The following is a 23561-nucleotide window of genomic DNA, read 5'->3' on the forward strand; positions in this document are numbered from 1 at the left end:
CACATACCCACTTGATTGCAGTGCCTGGAATGAAACATTTGGTCTTGTCTTCCATGCCCTGCTAAGCCTGGCCCTGTGACTTCAGTCCTGGATCCACCAGCTTCAGTTTCCCTTTCTTGCCTGCTGTTTGTCCATCAGCCTTTCTGGACACTCAACCACATCTCCCCTCAAAAATATCAGTTTGCACAAGCCCCAGGCTGGCTCTTGGTTTTCAGTGGTGGACTTCTCAGGTTGGCACCTTCCCCTTCAGACTCTCACTCTGTTGGCACTTTGGCCTCATTGCAGCCTCAAGCCCTGATTGGGGTTTGTATGCTCCCCCCCCCCCGTGCAGTCTTACCGCCTGCCTTGGTTGCATACAGTTCAGTGACTGGCCTTTTTCACGGCCCCCTCTCCAGCTCCAAAGCATCCCCTTTGTGTGATGTTGGAGTCTTCAACAGGTTCTGTTCATCCTCTTGAGTCCTTGGGACTCTCCAGCAACAAAGTTGGGCTGCAGTTGTTGTTGTCGTCTCCCCCCAGCCCAGGCATCTGTCCTGAGCCAGGCTGCTTGCCAGGCCCAGCTGGCTGTGGAAATGGACAGTGTCCAAGTTGTCCTCATGGAGTGTTCCATTATGAGGTTATGAGGCATCATAATCACCCCAGGGTGGCCCAGAAGGCAGACGGCCAGCTGTGGCAAAGGTAGTTGGGGCATGTTTATCTGCATTAAGCATGGAGGTAAGATCAGACTCTCCCATGAAACCCCAGGGACATGGAGCCATGGAGGGAATGAAGATCAAGGCACCCAGCAACCCCCACTCTGTTGGGCCCCTGGGAATGACAGTGATGGTGGTTTGGAGAAGCATGCATGGGAAGCCTACAGAAAAGGATCACCCTGCAGTAGAGCATCCTACTGTGCCCCCACCCCCTGCAGAGCACACCTGGAAACCCCCCCCCCCATTTCCTCTGCATCACCCCAGTTTGTCCATCCATAAGAATGGAAGCACAAGGCTGGCAGAGAAGGAAGCTTGTGAAAAATTCCTCCTCCTGTGGTCCAGAGGCAGCAAAAACACAATCGCTGGGTTTTCACCATTGCTACTCAACAGGGATTTTTCTAGTTGATCTGCCATTGACTCTGCCATTTCCTTCCTCTGGTCAAAATGAGTGGGTAGCAAAACTAGACAGGGGGTTCTTGTACCTGTCTAGCTGGCTGCAGGAAGTAGCTTGATGTCAGGATCTGTCAGCTGGACCTCCCACCATCCTCCCCACCCCCTCAGTGTTTTCCTTATGAGATGCCTTCAATGCACTTGTGCAGTTTGCATTTAGGACTTGCCCCCTGGCTGCTCTGTTGTGCAGAACCCTTGCCCTGGGGTTCAAATTCTGAATGCCCAGCACCATCCTCAGCTGAACGCAAGGGGTAACATAGAACCTGCCACAGCTTGGAGACATTTGCAGGGCTTGGCACTGCTGGGATGCCACTCTGGCCAACAGTGGGAAGCATGTGTGGGATTCAGAATGAAAAAGCAGGTCCCTCCCAAAACCTTGGCTCTTCTTCTTGCAGACAACCAGCAGTTCCTGGCCAATATCAACTGCTCGGTCTTGCTCCTAATGCATTACCTGCGTGACAAGGTGGGCCTGGAGAGGACAGGTGAGGTGGCAATGGGCTCCCACAGCACCAAGGGAGGGGAATCCCTCTGTCCTGGGAGTCGCTGGGAGGAATGGGGGAATGGTCAGAATGCAGCCATAGCCGCATCCTCTAAGTGGTTTCATAGGCAGGCTTGCAGGGACTACCCAAGACCCATGAATCACAGCCAGGAGCAAAATGGTTGCTCAGGGCAGTGGAGCCAACTACCTACCACATCCCATGGGCACCACCCATTGGGAAAACCTGTACATATTGTTCATCCACGTCTACATGTTAGTTGCCCTAGCACAGGGGTGTCAAACATAAGGCCCATGGGCTGAATGAGGCCCCCAGAAGCAATTTATCTGGCCACTGTGATAATAATTAGGCTGTCTCTTATCTTGGAAATATGAATAAGATTTGCACTTTTGGGGGGGGGGTGTCATTTGCAGCCAATGAGTTTCTATATGAAAACAAAGTGCTCATTTCTGGCCATCACCTGCTTAATGATGTCACTTCTGGCCCTCTGCAGACACCACGAATGCCAACTTCAGCCCTCTATGTGAAATGTTTGACACCCCTGCCCTAGCGCAAGGGTTCTACTGCACAGCTCTGACTGACCTGCAGAGAGGCCCAAAGGCAGCCAATGAGTGCCCCTTTCTGCAGGTGAGAAACATGGAGGCAGAGAGAAGGGTCACACAAGGCCCCCTTGCAAGTGCAAAAAACAGGAAGTTATGGTGACAATGCTCTTTAGTGTATGTGCCATTTTACAGCTGAGGAATCCCAAGGCTCCAAGCTACGCAAGTTTCTCATGGCCAGGAAAGGAAGCATGCAGGGAGGACAGCAGCCTTTTTGTTGTTGCTCTAGTTAAGCATAGGTTGGCAACCTTCAGTCTCGAAAGACTTTGGTATAAGCCTACAGCACCCAGTATTCCCAGGCGGTCTCCCATCCAAGTACTGACCAGGCCTGACCCTGCTTAGCTTCCTAGATCAGACATGTGCAGGGTAACAGTTGCTGCTCTAGTTAAGCAATTGGGAGGAAAATTGTGCTTACCCTTCAACCACAGATCACCCAGAGATTGACCAGTAGATCCCAATCCCTTCTTCCCACCCCCAGATGGGTTATGTCAGAATGCCAGATGCAACGGAGGGCACCAGGATGAGGTCTCTTGTTATCTGGTGTGCTCCCTGGGGCATTTGGTGGGCCGCCGTGAGATACAGGAAGCTGGACTAGATGGGCCTATGGCCTGATCCAGAGGGGCTGTTCTGATGTTCTTATGTTCAGATTTGAACAGTCAGGTAAAGAGATGCCACACGGCACTCACATCCTTGCTCAGTGGGAAGTGTGTTGCTCTCATCGCAGGGACAAAGTTTAGCACATCCAGTGCACATGGAAACCTCCAGAGAAGACATCTGGACTGTGCTGCAGACATGAGCAAGAACTGCACATGGTCTTGTGCTAAAACCTGCTCATGAAGGCCTTTGCTTGGCAACCCCATCGGCAGAGATCCAGCACCATCACCTCCATCCCTGGGTTCCCTTTTCAGATCCTATTGACCTGTGTGAAGAGAATGGGACCCTGAAGCTGCTTTTCCTTGTCAAGTTCCCCGAAGACAACGCCAGCAAGTTCCTCACCCCCCGGGGCACTTACTACGTATGTAAGGTGGAACGTGGTGCCCCAGGTATGCACTAGGCTGAGGCAGGCCCCCTAGCGGTGCTGGTAGCAGCCAGAGCTGAGTGTGAGTCATTGTGGCGCCAACATCGCTGGCCTCCAGAAAGGGGTCCCTTCCCACAGACATCGTAATCAGACACACGCAGGGCTCCCAAGGACTGGTTGGGTGACCGAAGTGTCAGCAGCAAAGCCACAGACATATAACAGACATTTTAAATCATGATGGTTTCCCCACCCCAACACTTTGAGGAACTTAGAAATGAAACCTGACATTTCCTGGGCCTTTTAAAAAAAGGTATAGCTGGGAGCAAGCTCTGCTGCGAAGTCTGCTCAGGCATCACCGCAGGACAGTCACAGTCAGTCAGTGAATTCTGCATCTGAGCAGCCAACATTTCTTTTGCTCCCTCGGAGAGAGCTGGCAAACTCCAAACTGTGGAGAAGGGCACCCGTCCCAGCCCTGAGCAAGTGTGCTGCTCCCTGGTTAATGCAATGCATTTTGAGACCTGTCCACCCCACAGCCCTTGTTAAACTAGGAGGTGGCTGTTTTTGCATGTGTGTCCAGGTTCCTGCCAGCTTACCTCTCAGCAGTTGCCAGAGGTAATTGACTAGAAGGCACTGAGAATAATCAGCCAGAACGTTCCGCCACTTATCTCTGGGCACTGATCGTGCTTTGCTGGAGTGCAGTGCTATGCACACAATATGCAATCACATGTACGGGGGAAGTGGTTCGCAGCCACTAACGCCGGGCTGTCTCTTTGCAGGGACCAAACAGGAAAACAGCTACCGGGCTTTCCGTCCAATATTCAAGTACCCTCCCTCAGATTTGTTGGGTAAGAACCTGTGCCCCGGGGCTCGGTCCCAGCAGTTGCTGTGTGCAGAACAGATTAGAGGGCCCTTGAGCACATGCAAAGCACTTTGCTTTCACCCCTGAGCACTTACAGCTAGGCTTTTCAACCCTCCCCCCCCAACACTTTTGGTGGGCACCACTTTTGGGAATCCCACCTCTACCACCAGGGATGGTAGTGCACAGAAGCAGGTGGTCTGCCCTACAGTTGGGGCTCTGCTCCGCACCCTCCTTTCCCCAGCCATACCTTTTTTTGTACAGCCAGTTCCTGTCACTATCACCCCTCCACCCCAGTCATCTCCAGTTCCTTTGGGGCAGGTCAAGCAGGCTGGTACCACGTGGCCTCCATACCAGTGGGGCCTACTATCACTTGTCCTGCTACAAAGCCCATTAGTGGCAGCAGTTCCCCTTGTTGACATGCACTGAGTTATTGAGTGCTCCTGTGCCTCCATAGTTGCGTTGTCGGGAGGGGAGAGTTTTGAGATCCAAAGCTGGTCTTTGTACATGGACCGGAGCCCCGGCACACGTTGTTCTTCTGGGATTAATTAAGCAGCAGGGAGCTCCCACTCCTGATCTGGGAGCTGGATGCAGTGGTGGCAACACAGCCTCCATTCCTGTTGTCAGACTGAGGGGTCAGGTGTAGCAGGACGCTGGACCCCGCGGAGTGACCCCCATCAGAATTCACAGGGTCATGGTGAAGGCAAACACAAAAATAAGCACTGTAAAACCCTTTGGAAACTGGGTGTGCTCTATATGTGACTGGTGGTGGAGACCGTTGGCCTTTCTAGAAATCCGGGGAGAACTACAGTCATGATGGTGACATGTCTGTCACCTGTAGATTCTGGGCACAATCCTAACCCACTTTCCATCACCGACATCAGGGCAATGCAGCTCCAAGCAAAGGGAACAAACATTCCCTTACCTTGAGGAGGCCTCCATGAGTGCCCCCCAATTGCAGGATGCAGCACACACCCCACTGGCACAGCTATGCCAGCGCTGGAAAGTTGGTTAGCATTGCACTCTCAGTGCAGCATGTCTCAGGGTACCAGTCACAGGGGAGCAACTGCAGGAGAAGGATGTGCCTCAGTCCTGCTTGTGGACAGAAACAGGATGGTAGCCTAGATACCCCTTGGGCCTGATCTTGCAGGACTTTTCTTATGCGCTTGTGAAAGACAGTCAGGGCCTCTCTGCTTGCCCTGCAGACTCCCTGCGCAACCAGTGTGACTTCCTGGAGAAGAGCCGTCTCAAGATGCTCAAAAGTCAAGATGGCAAGAAGCCCCCAACCATGGAGTCCCTCCTGTCAAGTATGGCAGGCCAGGTGGTGGTAAGACTCCCGTCTCTGTTCAGCTCTCCTTGGCTGCTGCGGCCAGAGTGAGGTGGCTCCAAAGCTTGCCTCCCCTGCAGATGTGATGCAACCCTGTGCTGGAGGTTTTTTGAAGTGTCCCTATTTTTGCCTCCAATAAAAAATGTGTCAGTGCGGTTTGCCAGCATTGCCACTCCCTTAGCATTCTGCTTCTTCACAGGGTCCCTGGAAGTTAAGTTTCTGGGAGGGGAATGGATGCATCTGGTCCCCAGCATGCACCATTCATGTGCAAATTCTGTGCATGGACATTAAGGCACCATGTGGTTTGCAGTCTGCTTCTTTGCACAACTGCAGCTATTGAGACTGTGTTTAGAACCGTGGCCGACACATGCATTTCTGATGTTTGTCTTCAGCCCAGAGAACTGTCACCCTCTTAGCTTTCAGATCAGCACAGGATAAACTATTGCAGGAATAAGTGAACTCAACAAGCAGACACAGGCAGGTAGTGGAGAGCAGTGGAGGGAGTGGGGCTTGCAAAGCCACCCTGTGCAAGATGAGAAGTGGGGTGTTCCACGCAGGCACCTGCCTCATCTGTGCAGTATTGAGAGGAGAGTAGGCTCACCACCACCATCACTGAACCTTCAATCCACTGACCAAGTGACTGTCTTCTCCACACAGGGGAGAAGCAGCGGGAAGGCTGGAGCAGGTGCATCAAGCAGCCTTGATGAAGAGGGCATGCCCCGGAAGATCACCTCTGCTGCCAAGGCTCGACTGGAAGCCAGCAGGAAGGACAAGCATCGCTAAGCAGTGAAACAGTCCCCCAGAGCAAGCTGCATTTCCCTCTGGTGGTCTGTACTGCAGCCATGTTGGGATGCCATCGCCCACCGCCACTGTGAGCCTGCATCTGAATAAAGGCCCCTGGGGCCAGGACTCACACAGGGGTGCTCAGCCTCTCTTCCTGCAACATGCTGGGGAGGAAGGAGGGAGATGCGCTATGGCACCGAGTGGAGTGCATTGCATTGCATTGCTGCTGCATTGTCTATTGAGCCGATTTTGCATTCAGAGCTGGAGCCCTGTTATGGTGTTCAGAGCTGATGTCACCAGGGAGCCTCCTGATTGGAGGTTTGGAAGGGAAGCTGCCGCAGAAAGTGGATTTGCCAGAACACCGAGGAAAGAGGCTCTCGGCAAGTACATGGCACAGTTGCAGGGCTGCACTGGCTTGTGTGCATTCACTCCTGTCCTTGATGCACGCCTGGCGGCAGCCCCACCTCCTTGGCAATCATTCATCAGGACTGGGGTGTGTGGGTGTGGGGGGAGTGCGTTACAGGCTAAGATAGCATCTATGGCCAGGTAACATCTGCTGCAGGTGGCACTCAGTAGGCCATCAGGGCACAAGCCTCCTGGCTGGCAGTACATCAAGTTCACCAGGTCGTGGGGGGGGGGGGGGATACATAAGAGAGCATGGTACAGAAAACTGAAATTCTGTTGCTTCTCTCCTAACTTGAGTAAAATGGAAAGGGTGCTGATTTCTGATACCCCAAGAACAGGGCTGTCCAAAGTTTTTGGCAGGAGGGCCACATCATCTCCCTGACACTGTGTCGGGGGGGGGGGGGAATTAATTTACATTTAAAATTTGAATAAATTTACATAAATGAATATATTAAAGATGAACTTATATGAATGAATGAAGGTCTTGCAATAGCTCAAGGCCTATAAAAGGCCTTGCACAGAGCAAGACTGGCCTTTCCTTTGCTGCTGCTACTGCATCACAGACGTGAAACAGCAAGCAGTGGAGGAAGCCCTCATCCCACAGCTCATGTGAGAGGTCAAACAGTCACACTCAGGCTGAAAGCAGTTGTGTCGGGCCAGTGTGGGCTCTAACAAATCTCCAGAGGGCCAGAGTCTCATTGGAGACTGGGGGCTCCCTGAGAGCTGCATTGAGAGGCTTCGAGGGCCGCAAGTGGCCCCAGGGCCGGGGTTTGGGCACCCCTGTCCAAGAGGATGCTCAAATCCTGTGAATCAGAGAAATGGAAATTCACCCCCAAGCTCTGGGTTCACTTTCAGAGCAACTGCACCATCAGCCACAGATCAGAGGCCCAAATCTGGCTTTCATTGAAGGGGATGCAGAGCAAGAGAGACGGTTTAGACTCACCACTCTTTAAAATGTGAGTATGCAGGCCTCTGCTACTGCAAGTGTGGGTGTCTGCTAAAGGCATGCAGGAGAGACCCCCTCGCAGACCCCTGAGCTTGTTGATGCAACAAAAGGACAAGAATCACTTGTTGGAACGGCTCAGTGAGCCCTGTCTTGGCCAAATGTTGGGATCAACAATGGCCAAGGTTCTGATCCAGCGACTTTGCCAGGGTAAAGGGGGTGGGCTGCCTGGATGGAATTTGTTGCACTACTTCTCCAAGTGCCCAATTTTTGTCCTTAAACAAGCATGCATGTGTCAAACAGGCAATGTAAACAGTTGAGCAGCTTAAATGATGACAAACCATTGTGGAAGGAGCAGATAGAAAGAAACAGAAAGGGTCTGCAACCTAGCTGGGCAACAGGCTCACCTAGTACTACTTTTTGTACCAGGAGAATGGACAGAAGTAGCAGCTCAAGGAAGGGCCCAAGGACAAGGCCACTGATGATGGATGTGGGTGAACAGGGCTTCAGGCTCCCGACATGTTTTTTTACAGTGCAGTCACAGTCAGCTGCCAGGAGGGAAATTGATTGCGCATTGCACAGGAACATCTACCCTGGTTGCCATGTCGTCAGTGCAGCTCTGGGTGTCATGGCATGTTCCTGTTTTGCCTGCAGTCCTGTGAGATCCCCCATTTTGTATGCAGAGAGAAAGGGAGGTTAGGAGGACACAAAGGCTATGAAGAGTCACCATCATTCATCAACAGGTGCTATATATCTGCCTGTAGTGAGCAGAGGAGATTATGAGGTTGAAGATCCCGTATGGTTTTGTCAAAAGATCCATACTGTTTTGTGATAACTTTTGGCAAAAAACAAAACAAAACAAAACTCAGCGATTGTTCCCTACTCTTATTATGCCAAGTTCTCTTTATTCTGTAATCGATAAACTCTCCACAAAATTCCACTTCTCAGATACGCTTAAGTATCAGAATCAAAAGCTTTCCCAGCACTTTTTGTACTCCAAATTGGGTAAGCAAGCCATTTGGCAGTCTGTTTCTATACCAGATACTTCAGAACTGAAGCTATCCTGCCCCCCCACATTCACTCTTGAAGCCTGTTTTGAGTGTGCATGTGCAGCGTGCTTTCAGCAACCCTCAACTGGTTTCCAGGTCAGAAATTATGATTTCAAGCAAGTTTGAGCCCTGAAATTTGAACTTTTAGGGGGGATAATTATATTTTTATTCATATTTTTTCATAAGTGACTTTCAGAGGGCCATCAACAATAAGCCAAAAAAAATAGCATTTATTAAGATAAAGAAAAATCCAGTTCAGTTGACTGCACCATTAAAACTATGAAAATTCAAGAATTAAACTGTATTATTTTCCTGTAGATTAAATACAGATCCAGGATAGGAAATGGGAGAAGAAAACAAGAAAGAAATACTCTCCCATACAGGATTTACCAGATCATACTGAAGCTCCAATCCCTACACTCTATTGTGTACAGTTGCATTTACTCCTGTGTAAATCTCTCAGGTTACCTTGGGTCTCTCAAGTGCTACCACAAGCCACTGTATACTGTTACAGTAACGTACATGGTCACCATACACAGAAATGCACCTCACACACAAACTACACAGTAACAAAGATTCATACTATTGCTGCAATCATCATTGACACACAGTAGAGTAGCTAGAGGGGGGAGCGCACTACATTTTGTAGGGCGCCTCACTGCGCATGCAGGTAGCCCCTCCCTCTCCCCTTTGGAGCCATTCCAGGTCACTAGAGTAGGGGGTCACCCAACTTTTCAATACAAGGGCCACATCAAATATTTAACACATTTTCTCGGGTTGAAAAAAAAATCAGTTTTATAAATGAATGAATGACATTTAAATAAATGAATAAGGGCCCAATCCTATCCAATTTTCCAGCACCCGTATAGCTGCAATGCAGCCCCAAGATAAGGGAACAAATGTTCCCCTTAAGGGAACCTCTGTGACTGCTGCCCCATCACAAGATACAGTGCATGCCCCATTGGCACAGCAGAACCTACACTGGAAAATTGGACAGGATTGGGCCCTAAGGCCGCAATCCTCACCCACTTTCCATCCCAGACATAAAGGCAATGCAACTCAGAGATAAGGAAACAAACATTGCCTTACCTTGAGGAGGCCTCCATGACTGCCCCCCAACTGCAGGATGCAGCACATGCCCCACTGGCACAGCTATGCCAGTGCTGGAAAGTTGGTTAGGATTGCGCCCTAGGATCTTTTTTTGCAATCAGCATGGTAAGATTTTGAGCCCAGTCCTATGCATGTCTCCTTGCAGCCCAAGGACAGAAGAGAAATGTGACAATTGCAAAGAAACAAAGAACTGATATAGGATGAGTGGAAAGGTCGAACATTAGCAAATGCTCTGACAAAAAAGACAAGTTGCTGCTGGATGGATAAAACCTTGTGGCGGGCCAGGGGCGGCCCCGGGGCCATAGTTTGGAGACCTAGGTGTGCAACAGGGAAGTGCAGTGGGTGAGGGGGCATGTGAGGCAGGTGAGGCAGAGCCTCCCCACTGGAGTCAACGCATGTGGGTGGTGGTTGCTTGGGTGTCTCCCACAGCGGTGGGGAAGCTCTGGCTCACCTGCCCCCCCACCGCACCTCCCTGGTATGACCAAGGGAAGGGAAAGGGGCTGCTTGCATGGCGCCCTGCAAAACTCAGTGCTTTGCCCCCCTCCAGCTATGCCACTGTGTCCACCTTCTTAGTGTGTGTGTGTTTTTGGAATCCCTCCACCCCCTTCCTGCTCAGTCTGATTTCCATTTGCAGAATGTGCCCCTGGGCAGTACTGAACCCCCTCAGCCCACCTAGAGTGGAACAAATAGGACGCGGCTCCTTTAAGAGCTGTCCAGGGACCACACGCTGGAGCTGTAGCCACGCCCCCTTTCGCCTGTAAGGGGCGTGGCCCTCGCTCTTGACGAGCAGGTAACTTTCCACTCGGCCCCACGTGGTCCCGCTGAGCGCCTCCCCCTCGCCTGCGATTGGCCGGGAGGACGGACCCGTCCCCGCCCCCTCCTCCTGTTTGGCTGGGCAGCTGCGAGGCGGCCACGCCCCCTCGCTGCTTGACTCCAGCTGGGCTGTCCGGGGCTGGCGAGCGAGCTGCGCCGGTTGGTGGTGGTGGCTGCGAGGCCGGTGGACGGTCCAGGCAGGCGGGGACGGGGGTGGGCAGACCCGGCAGGCCGGCAAAGATGATCCTCTGCCCCCCGAGCACGGAGCGCCCCCGCGGAAAGCAGTGCCAGAGGCTGCAGGTAGGCGGGCTGCGGGTGGGCAGGTGGACCCTCCGCGGGGAGAAGGAGCCCCCCGGGAAGAGGCTCCGGCTGCAGCCCTGTGACGCTTTCCTGGGAGTAAACCCCGTTGACTGTGATGCGACTTACTTCCGAGTAGGTGCATAGGTTTGGGCTCTTAGGATGCAGCCCTGTGATGCTTTCCTGGGAGTAAGCCCCATTGACTGTGATGCGACTTCCGAGTAGACGTGCATAGGGTTGGGCTCTTAGGATGCAGCTCCTATGCACGTTTTCCTGGGAGTAAGCCCCATTCATTGATGCGACTTACTTCTGAGTAGACGTGCATAGGGTTGGGCTCTTAGGATGCAATCCTATTACACTTTCCTGGGAGTAAGCCCCATTCATCACAACAGGACTTACTTGTGAGTAGACATGCATGGGATTGTGCCCTCCGGCCCCCCTCCCTCCCCCCACTGAGGCTGCTACTGCTGTTGGAAAAGTACCGGCAGCAAACTCAGCACCCCCCCCCCCAATTCCAGGACGTCAGGCGAGCTCTTCCCCCCGTGAGTTGGATGGGGACTCTTCCCCCCATCCAAGGGGTGGGTCCTCCTGGTGCCTCCTTCTCGGGCTCCCCCAGTGGTGTCTTCCCTGCAGCCCAAACCTATCCACATTTTCCTGGGAGTAAGCCCCACTGACTCCAGTGGGACTTACTTCTGAGTAGACATGCCTAGGACGGGGCTCTGAGCTCGCAGGATGGGCGCGCAGCCTCCTCGGGAGTAAGGCGCCCCCTTGAGCGCCAGGCGCTTGACAGGGGCGCATCTCCACCCCCCAGTATTTCTCCCCCGCAGCCGGTGCGCCCCGCGGGTGCTCGGGACCCGCCAAGGGAACCCCCGCACGGCTCCGCTTCCTGGGCAGGGGCGGGGAGGCTGGATGGGGCCGGGGACCGGTGCCCGGAGGAGACTTGGGCGGCAGCATCGCGTCCCGCTCGGGCTCCGGCGGGCGGGAGGCGGGCGCGCTGGGCCCCTTTGTCCTGTCCAAGGATGCGGGATGCTGCGCTCTGCCGGGCCGCTCGCCGCTGCTCTTCCTCCGCCTCCCGCGCTGCCAATCAAAGTTGTTTTTCTCTCTCCTCCTGCGCTTCTGCGGTGGCGCCGCGAGGGGGCGCTGCGGCTCGTCCCCTGCGGGTGGGGGGCGCTCACGGAGACAATGAGCAGGGCTGGGGAGGGGGCTGGTCCGGGGGCTGCGCTGCTTCGCTGTGCTCAGGGGGCGTGTTCTTCTGAACCCGTTTTCTGTTCACCTTTTGGGGGGGTCCAGGTTTTTCCCTGACCACAGGACCCCCCCTCAACTCTTGGGGGTCTCCTACTGTGATCAGAAAGCAGGCACCCCCTTTCTGCCTTGCGCTGTGCCCCCCTTCCTGGGGGGATGTCTTAGTCATGCCCCCTTCTTTGTCCTCTTCACCCTCACTTTATCTTTCCAGATGAGTGGACGGCGGTACCATCTGAAGGACTGCCCCCTTTGCAGCGCGAGAATTGTGGGGTGCCTGCAGTGAGCCCTCTAAGCCCCCTATGTCTGACTCCCCCTATTTTTTTAACCAATCACACACACCTCATCACTGCCTTTATGTTTTAAAAATAAAAAGTAGCAGGGGGTGTGAGAAAGTATCAGCCCCCCCAAGACACTGACTTGAATGGTGGTGTGACCTGCGTGCCTGGCAGTGCCAGCTTCTGACACCAACAGCATTCATTGTTCTACCTTGTGCCTGATCTGTGCTCGGCTCCAAAGAATTCCATCTATTCCGAAGCGGAGGGGGCCTTGCTGCCCTTGCGCTCAGCCAGTCAGGAGGGGGTCCCTCCAAGGTGAATAGCTAAAGAGGGTGTGGGGAGTACCACCCCTCTTGATTTGAAGTGTACTATGATGAGAGGGGCCAGATTTCCTTGAATTGCAAGGGGGGCAACTGAGGCATTGGAGGTGTTTGGAAATGCAGCCAAAACCCTCCCCTTTGCAGGGGAGGGTTCTGGTGCTGCTGTCTGGTCTTCTGACCCAGCAGGTGCTGCTGCATTGCTGGGGTCCTCGGAGACCCGGGGTCATAGTGGGAGGCAGGAAGGTTTGCCCATGTTGGGAGACCAGGTGGAGGCCCTGAAGTTCTCAAGAACCCCAGCTTTGGCACTTCCGCTGACCCCCAGCTCCACCCCAGGCCACTTCCCTGTGCGGCCTCTTATTTGGAGCTCAGGAATGTTATTTTAAGGGCCTGTGGCGCCTGGAGGAGTGGAAAGGGAAGCCCAGCCTCGATCATCTGGACCGGAGTGTTTTTCCACTGAGTGTGTGTCTCTTCTCTCCCTCCCTCTCCCCATGGCCCGTTCTCGCCCCAGCAAATGAGCAAGCCCAGTGGAACTGGCGTAGCAGCCCCACAGCCCTGGGGAGATGGCCTGTTTCCTACATAAATGGAGTCAGGCCATCCTGCACACCCTCCCCCTCAGCACCACCACCCCTGCAGGCTGAGCTGTTCTGGCCAGGTAGTGGCTGGGCACAACTCCTGGGTCATTAGGAGAGGGAGAGAGGCACAGTTTTCCATTTGGTTGTGGATGGAGGGGAGGAGCCACCCCTTCTTGGCTTGCAAAAGGTCTCAGGTGTGTCCTTGGGCAGGGCCAAAGAAGTCCCCTCTCCCTCCGGAACCCTGGGCGATGGCTGCCAGTCAGAGTCAGGTAATACTGAGCTAGGTGGACGAGCAGTCTGACTCTGTACAAGTCACCTCCTGGTGAATATCTGTCCAGTTTGGGGCTGAGGCTGTGTGGGGGGCCCTGGAGCCCTCTTGCCGCCTTGCTGCTGGTCTTTTCAGGCAGTACCTGTTGCACTCAGTGAAGGGGCAAGTGGTGCAAACCTGGGCATGTAGTGAGCCATGTGGGGAGCAGCCCCTCTTTTGGTACCATTGGGGCAACTGGGAGCTTTGGAAATGGTGATGCATCTCAACACCTTTGTGTCTTGGGAACCTCGTGAATTGAAATGGAAATGCTAGAGGGACTCAAGACTCTCCCAGAGATGCTTCCAGGTGGGGTGTAGGAAATTAGATTTTTCTTTGGGCCCATAGGGTTTGAAGGAACTGGTTGCAAGGCTTAGGGGGAAGCACCTCCTGGGCCCACAAGGCATAGGGGGTGATGGGAAAGAGACCCTTCTCCCCAAAGAGCTGAGCCATGCTGATGCTGTTCTGGCCACTGCCTTCTTGAGTCTTTTGTGGCCTGCCTGGTTCTGAAGTGGGCAGGGTGGCACAGTGGAGATACAAGAGGTGTCACTGGGTGGGAAACTTTGCATTTGGAGAATCTTAGCTTCCCTTTTAGGGAGACCAGGGAAGGGAAGTAGGGAAGCTTTTGGCCCATTCAGTACCATGGAATTAGACCCGAAAGTGCATATGAAACTGGCAAAATTATGTGTAAGGTGAGGAAGAATCCTGGACAGGATTTGTAGGGGTGGGGAGGCAGGGCTTTGTTGCACACTGCCCCTCCCTGGCAAAAGTAGGATTGATTTATGCAAATACCTGCAATTAAGTTTCAGTCAAATCATCTATGCTGAGAGCAGAATCCAGTTTTCAATGAGACTGTAGACTTGTCTGCAGAATAATACTATGCTTTGTCTGGATAGCACTTTCTGAGCATTTTGTTCATGTGTATTATCTTGATGTGGTCTTCAAAATAATCCTGCACGGTAAGTCATATTATCCCCATAAGGGAGATGGGAAAGACTGAGGTCGAAAGAGTGGCTTGCTTCAGGCCACCTAGTGAAAATTCATGGCAAGGATGAGATTTGCACTGGGCAAGCCTTGATTCTCAGCTCTGGGCCTTAGCCAGTGACCTACAGCAGCTCTCAAGTCAGGCAGTCTGTGAACTTTTTCTGGCCACGTCAAACACTGAACTGGGCTCATGCAAACCTGGTGTGCTTTTCTGATGACTATTTAGCAGAATCCTCTCCTCTACGGAAACAACCACCTAAAATGCAAATGTCTCTCCATCTTCTCTTCCGCCCACCCCAACAGGCGAAGATGAGCACGAGTGACAAGGAGCGGACCCCCCAGTTGCTCTTTGTGAAAGCCCTGGCCAGCAGGGGGCGCCTTGAGGCCATCACGCAACAGATGGGGTACCACCCACAGTATCTGGATAGCTTCCTCCGAATGCAACATTACCTGCTGCACATGGACGGCCCATTGCCCTTTGACTGTCGTCACTACATTGCTGTCATGGTGAGTGCTGGGAGCCGGTCTGCGCAGTGCCCTTCCTGGTGAATCAGCTGGAGCCTTTTCCATGCCTTTCTGTAGGCATATCCCTAGCCTGCCCATCTCCCCAGGCGAACAGCAGGCAGGGTGGAGGGGAGCTGTGTGACAGGTGTGGATTTACCTGGCTGCAGAGCTGACCTGCCCATCATCCCTTCTCACTCACCAGTTTGTTTCAACAGACAGGGTCGAGGTGTGGAGTGAGGAAGAATCCACATCTCTGGGCCCATGTGCCAAGCCCATATTCAGCGTGTGCACCTGCTCTTTCAGGCAGCTGCCCGACACCGCTGTCGGTACTTGGTCAATCTGCATGTGCTGCAGTTCCTGCGGGTAGGAGGTGACCCCCAGTGGCTGAGAGGGCTGGACTACATCCCCCCGAAACTCCGCAAGCTCAGCGAGATCAACAAGATCCTGGCGCACCGGCCGTGGCTGGTCAGCAAGGAGCATATCGAGGTAGCGGGCAGGGGCTGGGCTGGACAGGCGAAAGGGGGCTGTGAGTGGTCTTCACTGTGGATGCCGCTCCCTCTCCCTGAAAGAGTGGAGGGGTCTGGGAATCACTGAAGCCAGGGAGAGCGGCGAGGCACAACTTGCAGTGTGAAATGCCGGGAGTCGGTGCTTCCCCTAAGAAAAGCAGGCTTTGCATCAAAGGCCATATCTTGTGGCTGTGGAGTTCCCTCACCCACTGGAGCTGTTTTTTGCTTGGTGCTCCTCACAGGTGCAGAGGAAGGAAAGGTGCAGGTCTTGCCTGGTTTGTTTTGTTAAACATTCAGGAAACAGTGACCAGTCGGGGCCTTGTGGTGTTCCAGGTAGCGTGACCCATTCTGTGCAGGATGCAGGCCGTGTGGCTGCTGGATCACCATCCCTCACCCTAACAGAAAGCTCTAACCGCTAGGCAACACAGGTGTTTCTTGCGTCGCTGACTTGGAGCTCCTGTTGTCTTCTCTGCATCTCTTGCAGAAGCTGCTAAAGACCAGTGAGCAGAGCTGGTCCCTGGCGGAGCTCGTCCACGCCGTCGTGCTCCTGGCCCACTACCACGCACTTGCTAGCTTTGCGTTCGGCTGTGGCTGCGAACAGGAGGCGTGTCCAGAGGGGCGGGGCCTGGTGAAGCTGGCCCTCCCGGGGAGCCTCTGCTTCTGTGAAGCTGGCAACGGGGGCAGCCAGGAGCTGCTGCACCTCAACCGCAAGCGGGTGCGTGGGGCTGGGAAAGGAGGGTGTTGGGCAGGCGGAGGGAGGAGCTGGAAGCCTGCCCCACTGGGGGGGCCATTTAAGGATGTGAACTGTGTTGGAGCATTGGAACAAGCACTTCTTATTATTACTACTACTAGTTGTACAGTACTTTCTGAGTGTACAAAGTGCTTCACTTGCATTGCTGGTGCTGTCCTTCCAACAACCCTGTAAAGCGATTCTGTGTTGACACCCATCCTGCAGATGGGTGAGACTGAGGCTGATGGACTGGCCTCGGGCTGCCTAGGGATTTCCTGGCAGAGGTGAAACTTGACCCTGGGAATTTCATTCTGTGTGTCAGGCTCTTGGCCCCTATCCTGCACCAGCCCTTTGATTTTAATGCCAGAAATGCACAAAGCGCTCCATGCTCAATTCTTCCCCCCACCCAAGATCTTTAAGTGGGGCCTTCTGCTTGCAGAAGAGGATCTTGGCCAGTGGACTATGGTCCTTTCCCTGCCTTTGGGCCTCATGTCAGTGTGCCTGGAGGAACCCCTGGGACCCTGGCTAAATGGGCCACTCTTGTCTTCCCCCCCCCCCAGTCCCTGGATTCCTGTGTGGAGCTGGACTCCCTCCGAGAGCGCATCCACAGGCTACAGGTGGAGAGTGAGGCCCGGGAAGAAATGCGGCCCCCAGACAGGGATGAAGGTAACTACCAAGGTGGCACTGAAGCTCCTAGGTGCCCTTGGGGTGGACGTCTTGTGCTTGGTCAGGGGGATGGCCGAGCGGCTTGCTGTACACAAAGCTTCTGGCTTCCTTCCCCTCTCAGGCCTTGACAGGGAAATTTCTGGCACTGCAGATCTCTCTTGCTACGTCCAGGACCCCAATTTTGGGTACCAGGACTTTGCTCAGCGTGACGAGGACCAACCCCAGATATTCCGTGTGCAGGTGGGTGCTGGCACTGCTTCCTTGGAGTGGGTACTGGTGGCACATTCCCAGAACCTCTGCCTGAGGAGGGAAGGAGGATGACACTGGCCTGGCCACTGCCCCCCCACCCTGCCCTCCCCCTAATCTTTCCTCTTGCTACCCCTTTCCGGGCAGGACTATTCCTGGGAGGACCATGGCTTCTCTCTGGTGAACCGGCTCTACTCTGACATCGGGCACCTGCTGGATGAGAAGTTTCGGAAGGTGGACGGCCTCCAGAGCTGTGCCATGGCCAAGCGGCAGGGCTGTGAACACGCCGCCTTCAAGCGTGGCGTCTGGAACTACGTGCACTGCACTTTCGGCATCAGGTACCTTCTGGGCTGGATGAGGAATCGCTGGCTGCCCAAACTGGGGGACTGCTTGGGGCTGACTGCCTCGCCCACCCAGGCCAAAGTTCAGGAGCCTTGGCATTAGAGCAGTGGCGTAGCTAGGTCACTTGATACCCAAGGCCCATAAATTTGACACCCCCGTACAACAAAATTAATATTTTTCACATGTTTATACCACCCTTCCTCTAAGGAGCTCAAGGTGGAGTGCCTGGCTCCTCCCCTTCTTTGTCCACGCAACAACCCTGTGAGGTAGGTGAGACTGAGAGATAGTAATAGTCATGACCTGAAATGAATAATCATAATGGCCAGAAAATAAATGCAGTGAATATTTCCCCACAAGTAATGGATGAACGTCAGTGCTCTCCCTGCTACTGCTCCCCTGCGCATAGTACTCAGTGACATACTGCCCTTGCATCTGGAGGTTCGATGTAGCCATCATGGTTAGTAACCACAGATGAATGTTTAGAATTCACTTTAAAAGTCATGTAAGCCAGTGACCAAAACAACCCAGCCTTTCCACCAGTGCCATTACTAGTGTTGGTTTCACCCCCAATTATTTATTTATTTATTTATTTATTTTACTCTAGAGCAGTACAGGTCACTCAACCAGTCGGTAACCAGCCCAAAAACTGTGACCAACTTGATGTCACTCACACAACTGAATAGGAGTTTGTGCGTTAGCTCTGATACATGGAAAAGGGAGCTGACTCATAATAACATCTTATTCGTTCCCTGCTGTGTCATAATAACACCTCATTAGCTCTCAGAACTCTCAGACTCATTGGTCAGTTTTGACTTAAGGTAATCCACTTAATGGTGTTTTTCTGGTTATTTGGCTATAGCTTTTGGTAGAACAGATTTCAGTGCAGTTTGTTTAGTTACATTCTGCATTTAATTACACAACGAATGGTCACTAGTGGCGCTCCCCCCCCCCAAGAGCGTCACCTTACTAACACCTTCTTGGTTCTATGCTGTGTCCTAATAACATCTCATTGTTCAAAAAGCCAATCAGTCTCAATGATCTGTTTTGAGTTAAGGAAATCTACTTTTTGTTGTATCTTTGTTTCTGGTTTGTTGGCCATAATCTTTGATGAAAAGGAAGAATTTCACTCCAGTTTACTTCATTGTAGTCTGCTGTAAATTGTGCATCAAATGGTATATAACCTGATGGTATTATTCCTAACAGTCATGATTTTGGACACTAGTGGTGTCAACTCCCTTTTGTGGGTAGCACCCGGGGCAGTCCGCTCCCATCCATCCCTGCTAACTATGCCACTGCATCAGAGCAAGTTCTCTTGCCACAGATGTTTTGCCTGGGCTTCTCAGGCGATGGTGGAGGACTGAATGGGCAGTGCTTCTGTCTGCCAGGGCATCTTAGCAGCCAGGTACTGGTGCTGCCTGAGCTAGGGGTCTGCCTCTGGGTGCTTTGCGAAGGAAGTGCAACTCCTGGGCCAGCTCCAACCTCTATCCCTCCAGGTATGATGACTATGACTATGCAGAGGTGAATCACCTCCTGGAGAGGATACTGAAACTCTACATAAAAACTGTGACCTGCTCTCCAGAGAAGATGAACCCAGAGATGTTTGAGCGCTTCTGGAAGCAGTTCAAGCACAGTGAAAAGGTAGGAGGCTGGCCCCTTGCCCCCTTTCAGCAAATGCTAGAGGCATAAACACCTAGGGAACATCTCAGCAATAAAATAATAAAGCTAGCTGGCTATCTCTATTAATACTTACCTCTCCCCTGGGTCAGTTACTCTTGTAGATTTCTTAGCTCCAGGGCTACCTATGGGGCCAGGTTCCCATGATGGACAATGGAGCTCACACGCGTGCAGAATGTTGCACCCAAAAACTGTTCAAGAAGGAAAACCCCACACACCCCCTGGGCACTCATTATTATACTTCTTATGCTAATAGTACTGAGGTGACTTCATACTATTTAGACTGTCCAATAAGAACCTTTGAGGACCAGAACCTTTGGCCTGGTTGCTAACCCCTCCTAGTTCTTACCCCTCCCAACTGGAGATCCTCAGCTGCACTCCATCACTTGCACTCCATCACTCCATACAGCTGCACTCCATCATAAGGTGCCTCTCTGTCTGCTGAGGTGCTAAACATTCCAGTGGGTTGTAATTCTTATGTGTCCTTCCTGGCCAGCAAAGGAGAGACAACAAATCCTTTTGTTTATTTACTCACATTCCTGCAGCTGGGAACTGCTAGCAACTTCTCAGTTACACTGTCTTAGTTTGGTTCAGGCTTCTCATGCCAACCTAGGCCTAATGTGAACTTATTCATGACACCCAGGTCCACGTGAACCTCCTCATCCTGGAAGCGCGCCTGCAGGCAGAGCTGCTGTATGCCCTCCGCGCCATCACGCACTACATGGTGTCCTAGAGGGCTGCTGGTGGATCCTCCCTTGGACCAGACCTCGTGCACGACGGCACTTGTCTCCCTTCCCCTCTGGGTGCGAGGAGAGGCCTCCCCCTCCCTCTCCCCACCCTTGCGTGCAATGACTGAATGGTGGGGCCAGGGAAGGCAACAATATTGGCAGCTGAATCTGCAGAGGGACTGGCAAAGGCACAAGGTGGTGGGGGTGGGGTGTGTGTGTGGGGAGGGGGATGGGTTTCTTGCCATTTCCTTCCTTGTCCCTCAAGTTACAGCCGCTCCCCCTGGAGTCCACCATCCGTCCCAGTATTAGAAGGCCTTTTCCTGCTCAGTGCTGTTCTTGCCACTTGTCATGGTGCCAACACGGCCCCATTAGAAAGGGTTCTGGGGGGTGAGGGGCAAGGGAGGGTTTCAGGTCCGGCCCCTTCAAAGGCACTCACTCAGTCTGCTGAGGAAACACAGCTCTCCTGGGTCCTTTTTCTAGGCTGGCACTGGAGATAGGGAAGAGGATTTGCAGCCCCTCTTCCTCCCCTTCCCAGCAAGAGTGCTTCCTCCCACCCGTCCACGGTCCAACGTATTTCCACCTCCACCCAACTCCTTTTGTATCTTTGGGACGCCTCGTGGCACCCACAGCCACCCTTTCCACTTTCCCCCTTGAGTCGGAGTTCCACTGCTTGGTGTTGCAGTACTGTCCAGCTTTTCTGAGCGCTCCCCCTGCAGAGATTCCCTGGCCAGGTCTCTTCCTTGGCCCTTCAAAACTCCGCCAGCCAGGGAAAGGGGCTTCTGGTGTGGATGCCACTGCTCACCGTCTCCTTCTGTAGTAGTGGAGTTCCGAAGTTGTGAGCAGCTTCTAGGAAGGACTCTAGTGATCCATGCTTTTGCTGGGGGGCACTGGGGAAGACTGGTGTTCCAGTGCCAGTGTGATGGACTGCCCCCAGGCTGGCACGTGGCACCTGCAACCCCTTCTTGTAGGCCATTTCTGCATGCTCATCCCACAGACCGTTGCACCGAACCCACATTGGGGGTGGGGTGGGGGGCAGGCTGGTTGTGGTGTTGGGCAAATGCCAGAGAGCTGTTTGCTGCAGACCACACGGGTGGGTGGGTGGAGCTGGCACACAGGGTGGCACCTGACCTGTTTACTGTGTAAATGATTTTGGAGGGGCAGAACATTGTGTGGGGAAGAGAGTCGAAACCTATTTTTGCTATAAATATAACTGTTTGACATGAAGCTGGGTCTTGCTGGTCTGTCTGGAGCACAGTGGATCATGGGGGAAGGGGGGTGCTGCTGCAGCTGGTTTTAAGAGGAGTGCCACAGTGGGGTGGAGGGTTGAACAGCCTCTGACATTAAGGTGAAGGCAGCTTCCCCCCCCCCTTGTCATTTTCACCCATATTCCCACCCATGATCCTGAGAAAAAAAATCTGTAGAACTTTGGTCTGTGCATTTGGTCAGGACTGAGTGCCAGAAAGGCGGTTATTATTGGGGCTCTCACCAACTATTGGTAAATAACAGTATGTATAACAAACCCAGCAAATAAACAACAGCCCTATAGCGCAGTCCATTGTGCCAGCTCAGGCCTACCTGCCCCGGCTCGGAGGGTCACAATCATACCTTCCCCAGGAGCTGGCAGCAGTGGCCCACAGTGCTGGCCTGCTGGCACTGGATCCGCTCCCCACGCCAGCTGGCACAGATATGTTCATGCCGGGTAGTGTGGTGGTGAGAGAGGGAGGGCAGTTGGGAGGTGGAATGAGGGAGGGTGGGATGGTAGGGCCCGGGAGGGGGCTAGGGTTAGCAGCAGTGCATGCCAAATCCACACCACTAAGTAGCTGATGTGACTAGTAGTGGCTGGGGCTTTACTTGGGGCAATGGGATATTTTCGATCTTCAGCCACCTCCTAACCTGTTTAGGATACAGGGCAGGGTAGGATAGAGTTGCCCATCTATTAAATATGAGTTCTTTACATCTGAGTAAAACAGTAGGCTTGGCGTTTGCTTTTCTCACACAGTGATTGTGTCTGGCTCTGGGGTGCTGTCTCGAAAGAGGCATCTTCTGTGTGTGAGAGGACCTCTTTTCTGAGAGGGTACCTGCTTGCTGCAGTCTTCAACTATTTTTAATGCTGAAAAGTGTAACCAGGGATGTGTTTTTTTTAGTCCCGTTAATTAAGGGCCTGATCCTATCCAGCTTTCCAGTGCTTCTGCAGCTGTGCCAACAGGGTGTGTGCTGCATCCTGTGTTTGGAGGGCAGTCATGGAGGCCTCCTCAAGACGGGGGAATATTTGTCACCTTACGGCGGGGGCGCAGTGTGGCTGCATCAGTGCTGGTGGATAGGAATTGGCCCTAAAGCTTGCAGCCCTCATGAAAAGGGCTGCACATACCTGACACTTATCTAGCTTAGCAGCAGCGCCTACCCTGCTTCTTGGCCTTGCTAGGAGGCAGTTTGGTACCCTAAAAAAAATCACTGACAAATATTTTTAAACATCTCATCTTTTCCCTTCCCAATGGATTGTAGAAGGGACTGATCACACAAAAATTCTCCTGCTGCCAAACCAGGAAAGGGGGCAAGGTGAATGAAGACACCAACCCGGTGTATGTCCGCTGTGCAGGAGAGAGGCTACAATCTATAGGGTGGGGGGGGGAATGACAATCAAGGGCAAGATATGTTTGAGACTTATAATTGTATATAACACCAGAACCTGCCTGGGATATCCAATGAAACTTATTGGTGGGAGATTTAGGGAGACCCAAAAAGATGGCACTACGCATTGTTAGTCTGTGGAATGCATGGCCACAAGAGGAGGTGATGGATTTAAAAGGGAATTACACAAATGCATGGAGGACCAGAGGTCTATTGCTGGCCAAAAGTCAGGAGTGTCCAGTTTCAGGAGCAGCCTGTCTCAGAAAAATAGTTGGAGGGGAGCAAGGGGTGGAGAAGTCTGTCCTCCTGGGCGCAGGCTGGATTCAGCAGGGCTTTTTCTTCTGCTGTTACACTAATCCTAAAGCAAAGAGCATGTTTCCTACATTGCCAGGTGCACAAAGCGGCGCTCCTCCTTGATTTGGAAAAGGACTTTGCAGGGCAGGGCTTGATTCTCTCCAGGGAGGGGCTGGACTAGTTAGTTCCCTTCTTCCACCTCTGGTTCTGTCAAGGCCCCTCCCTTCAAGGGCAGCAGCGCTTGCATCTGTTCACTGGGATGCCAGACCTCTCCCTGCTTCCACAAGCGAGAGGGGAAGGAAGGCAGCAGGCTGACCGAGCCCGGCCCCAGTATCCTGTTTCCAGCCAGCTGCTGGCAAGACTGGCAGGAGGGCCCGGGAACGCAAGGTGGATGCGAGCAGGTAGACTGCCTCTGTGCATGGAGGTTTTCAGTTGGCTTGATGGAACCTCCACAGTCAGGCGCAGCGGTCCGCAGAAGCAGCGGGGGGTGGGCGCATTTGCCCAGTGGGACAGCTGGGAGTGGCTGCTGGGCGAGGTGGGCCTTTCGCCTGCTCCGGCAGGGCCAGCTCGGGAGCCCCCCCTGGCGGTGCTCGGGGTCGTTTCCCTGCCCAGCTGCACCGCCGCTTTCCCGGGGGCTGAGCGGGCGCGAGAGCAGCTGCCGCGGGGAGAAGAGGAAGCGGAGCCACGTGCCGGAGAGTCCCAATGGGAGC

The 23561-nt window shown here is 53.3% G+C and overlaps 2 protein-coding genes across 3 annotated transcripts; both read left to right on the plus strand.

Moving 5' to 3' along the window:
- Nucleotides 1-686: 686 nt before the first annotated feature.
- C12HXorf65 (chromosome 12 CXorf65 homolog) lies at nucleotides 687-6474 on the plus strand. Its single transcript, XM_066640222.1, has 6 exons — nucleotides 687-711; nucleotides 1535-1621; nucleotides 3144-3278; nucleotides 4030-4098; nucleotides 5315-5436; nucleotides 6094-6474. Exons 1-6 carry the CDS (start codon nucleotides 687-689, stop codon nucleotides 6217-6219), a joined length of 564 nt encoding a protein of 187 aa, XP_066496319.1. The 3' UTR covers nucleotides 6220-6474.
- Nucleotides 6475-10682: 4208 nt separating this feature from the next.
- On the plus strand, nucleotides 10683-20121 carry LOC136663066 (sestrin-3-like). 2 transcript variants are annotated; one of them, XM_066639994.1, is made up of 9 exons: nucleotides 10683-10839; nucleotides 14837-15040; nucleotides 15341-15523; nucleotides 16028-16258; nucleotides 16834-16939; nucleotides 17061-17179; nucleotides 17333-17523; nucleotides 19021-19165; nucleotides 19845-20121. In XM_066639994.1, exons 1-9 carry the CDS (start codon nucleotides 10780-10782, stop codon nucleotides 19932-19934), a joined length of 1329 nt encoding a protein of 442 aa, XP_066496091.1. In that variant the 5' UTR covers nucleotides 10683-10779; the 3' UTR covers nucleotides 19935-20121. The 2 variants fall into 2 exon arrangements, with proteins under 2 accessions (XP_066496091.1, XP_066496093.1); XM_066639996.1 differs by having other exon boundaries at nucleotides 17091-17179.
- Nucleotides 20122-23561: the final 3440 nt, after the last annotated feature.

The sequence above is a fragment of the Tiliqua scincoides genome, chromosome 12, assembly GCF_035046505.1.
Source record: "Tiliqua scincoides isolate rTilSci1 chromosome 12, rTilSci1.hap2, whole genome shotgun sequence".
NCBI lineage: Eukaryota > Metazoa > Chordata > Lepidosauria > Squamata > Scincidae > Tiliqua > Tiliqua scincoides.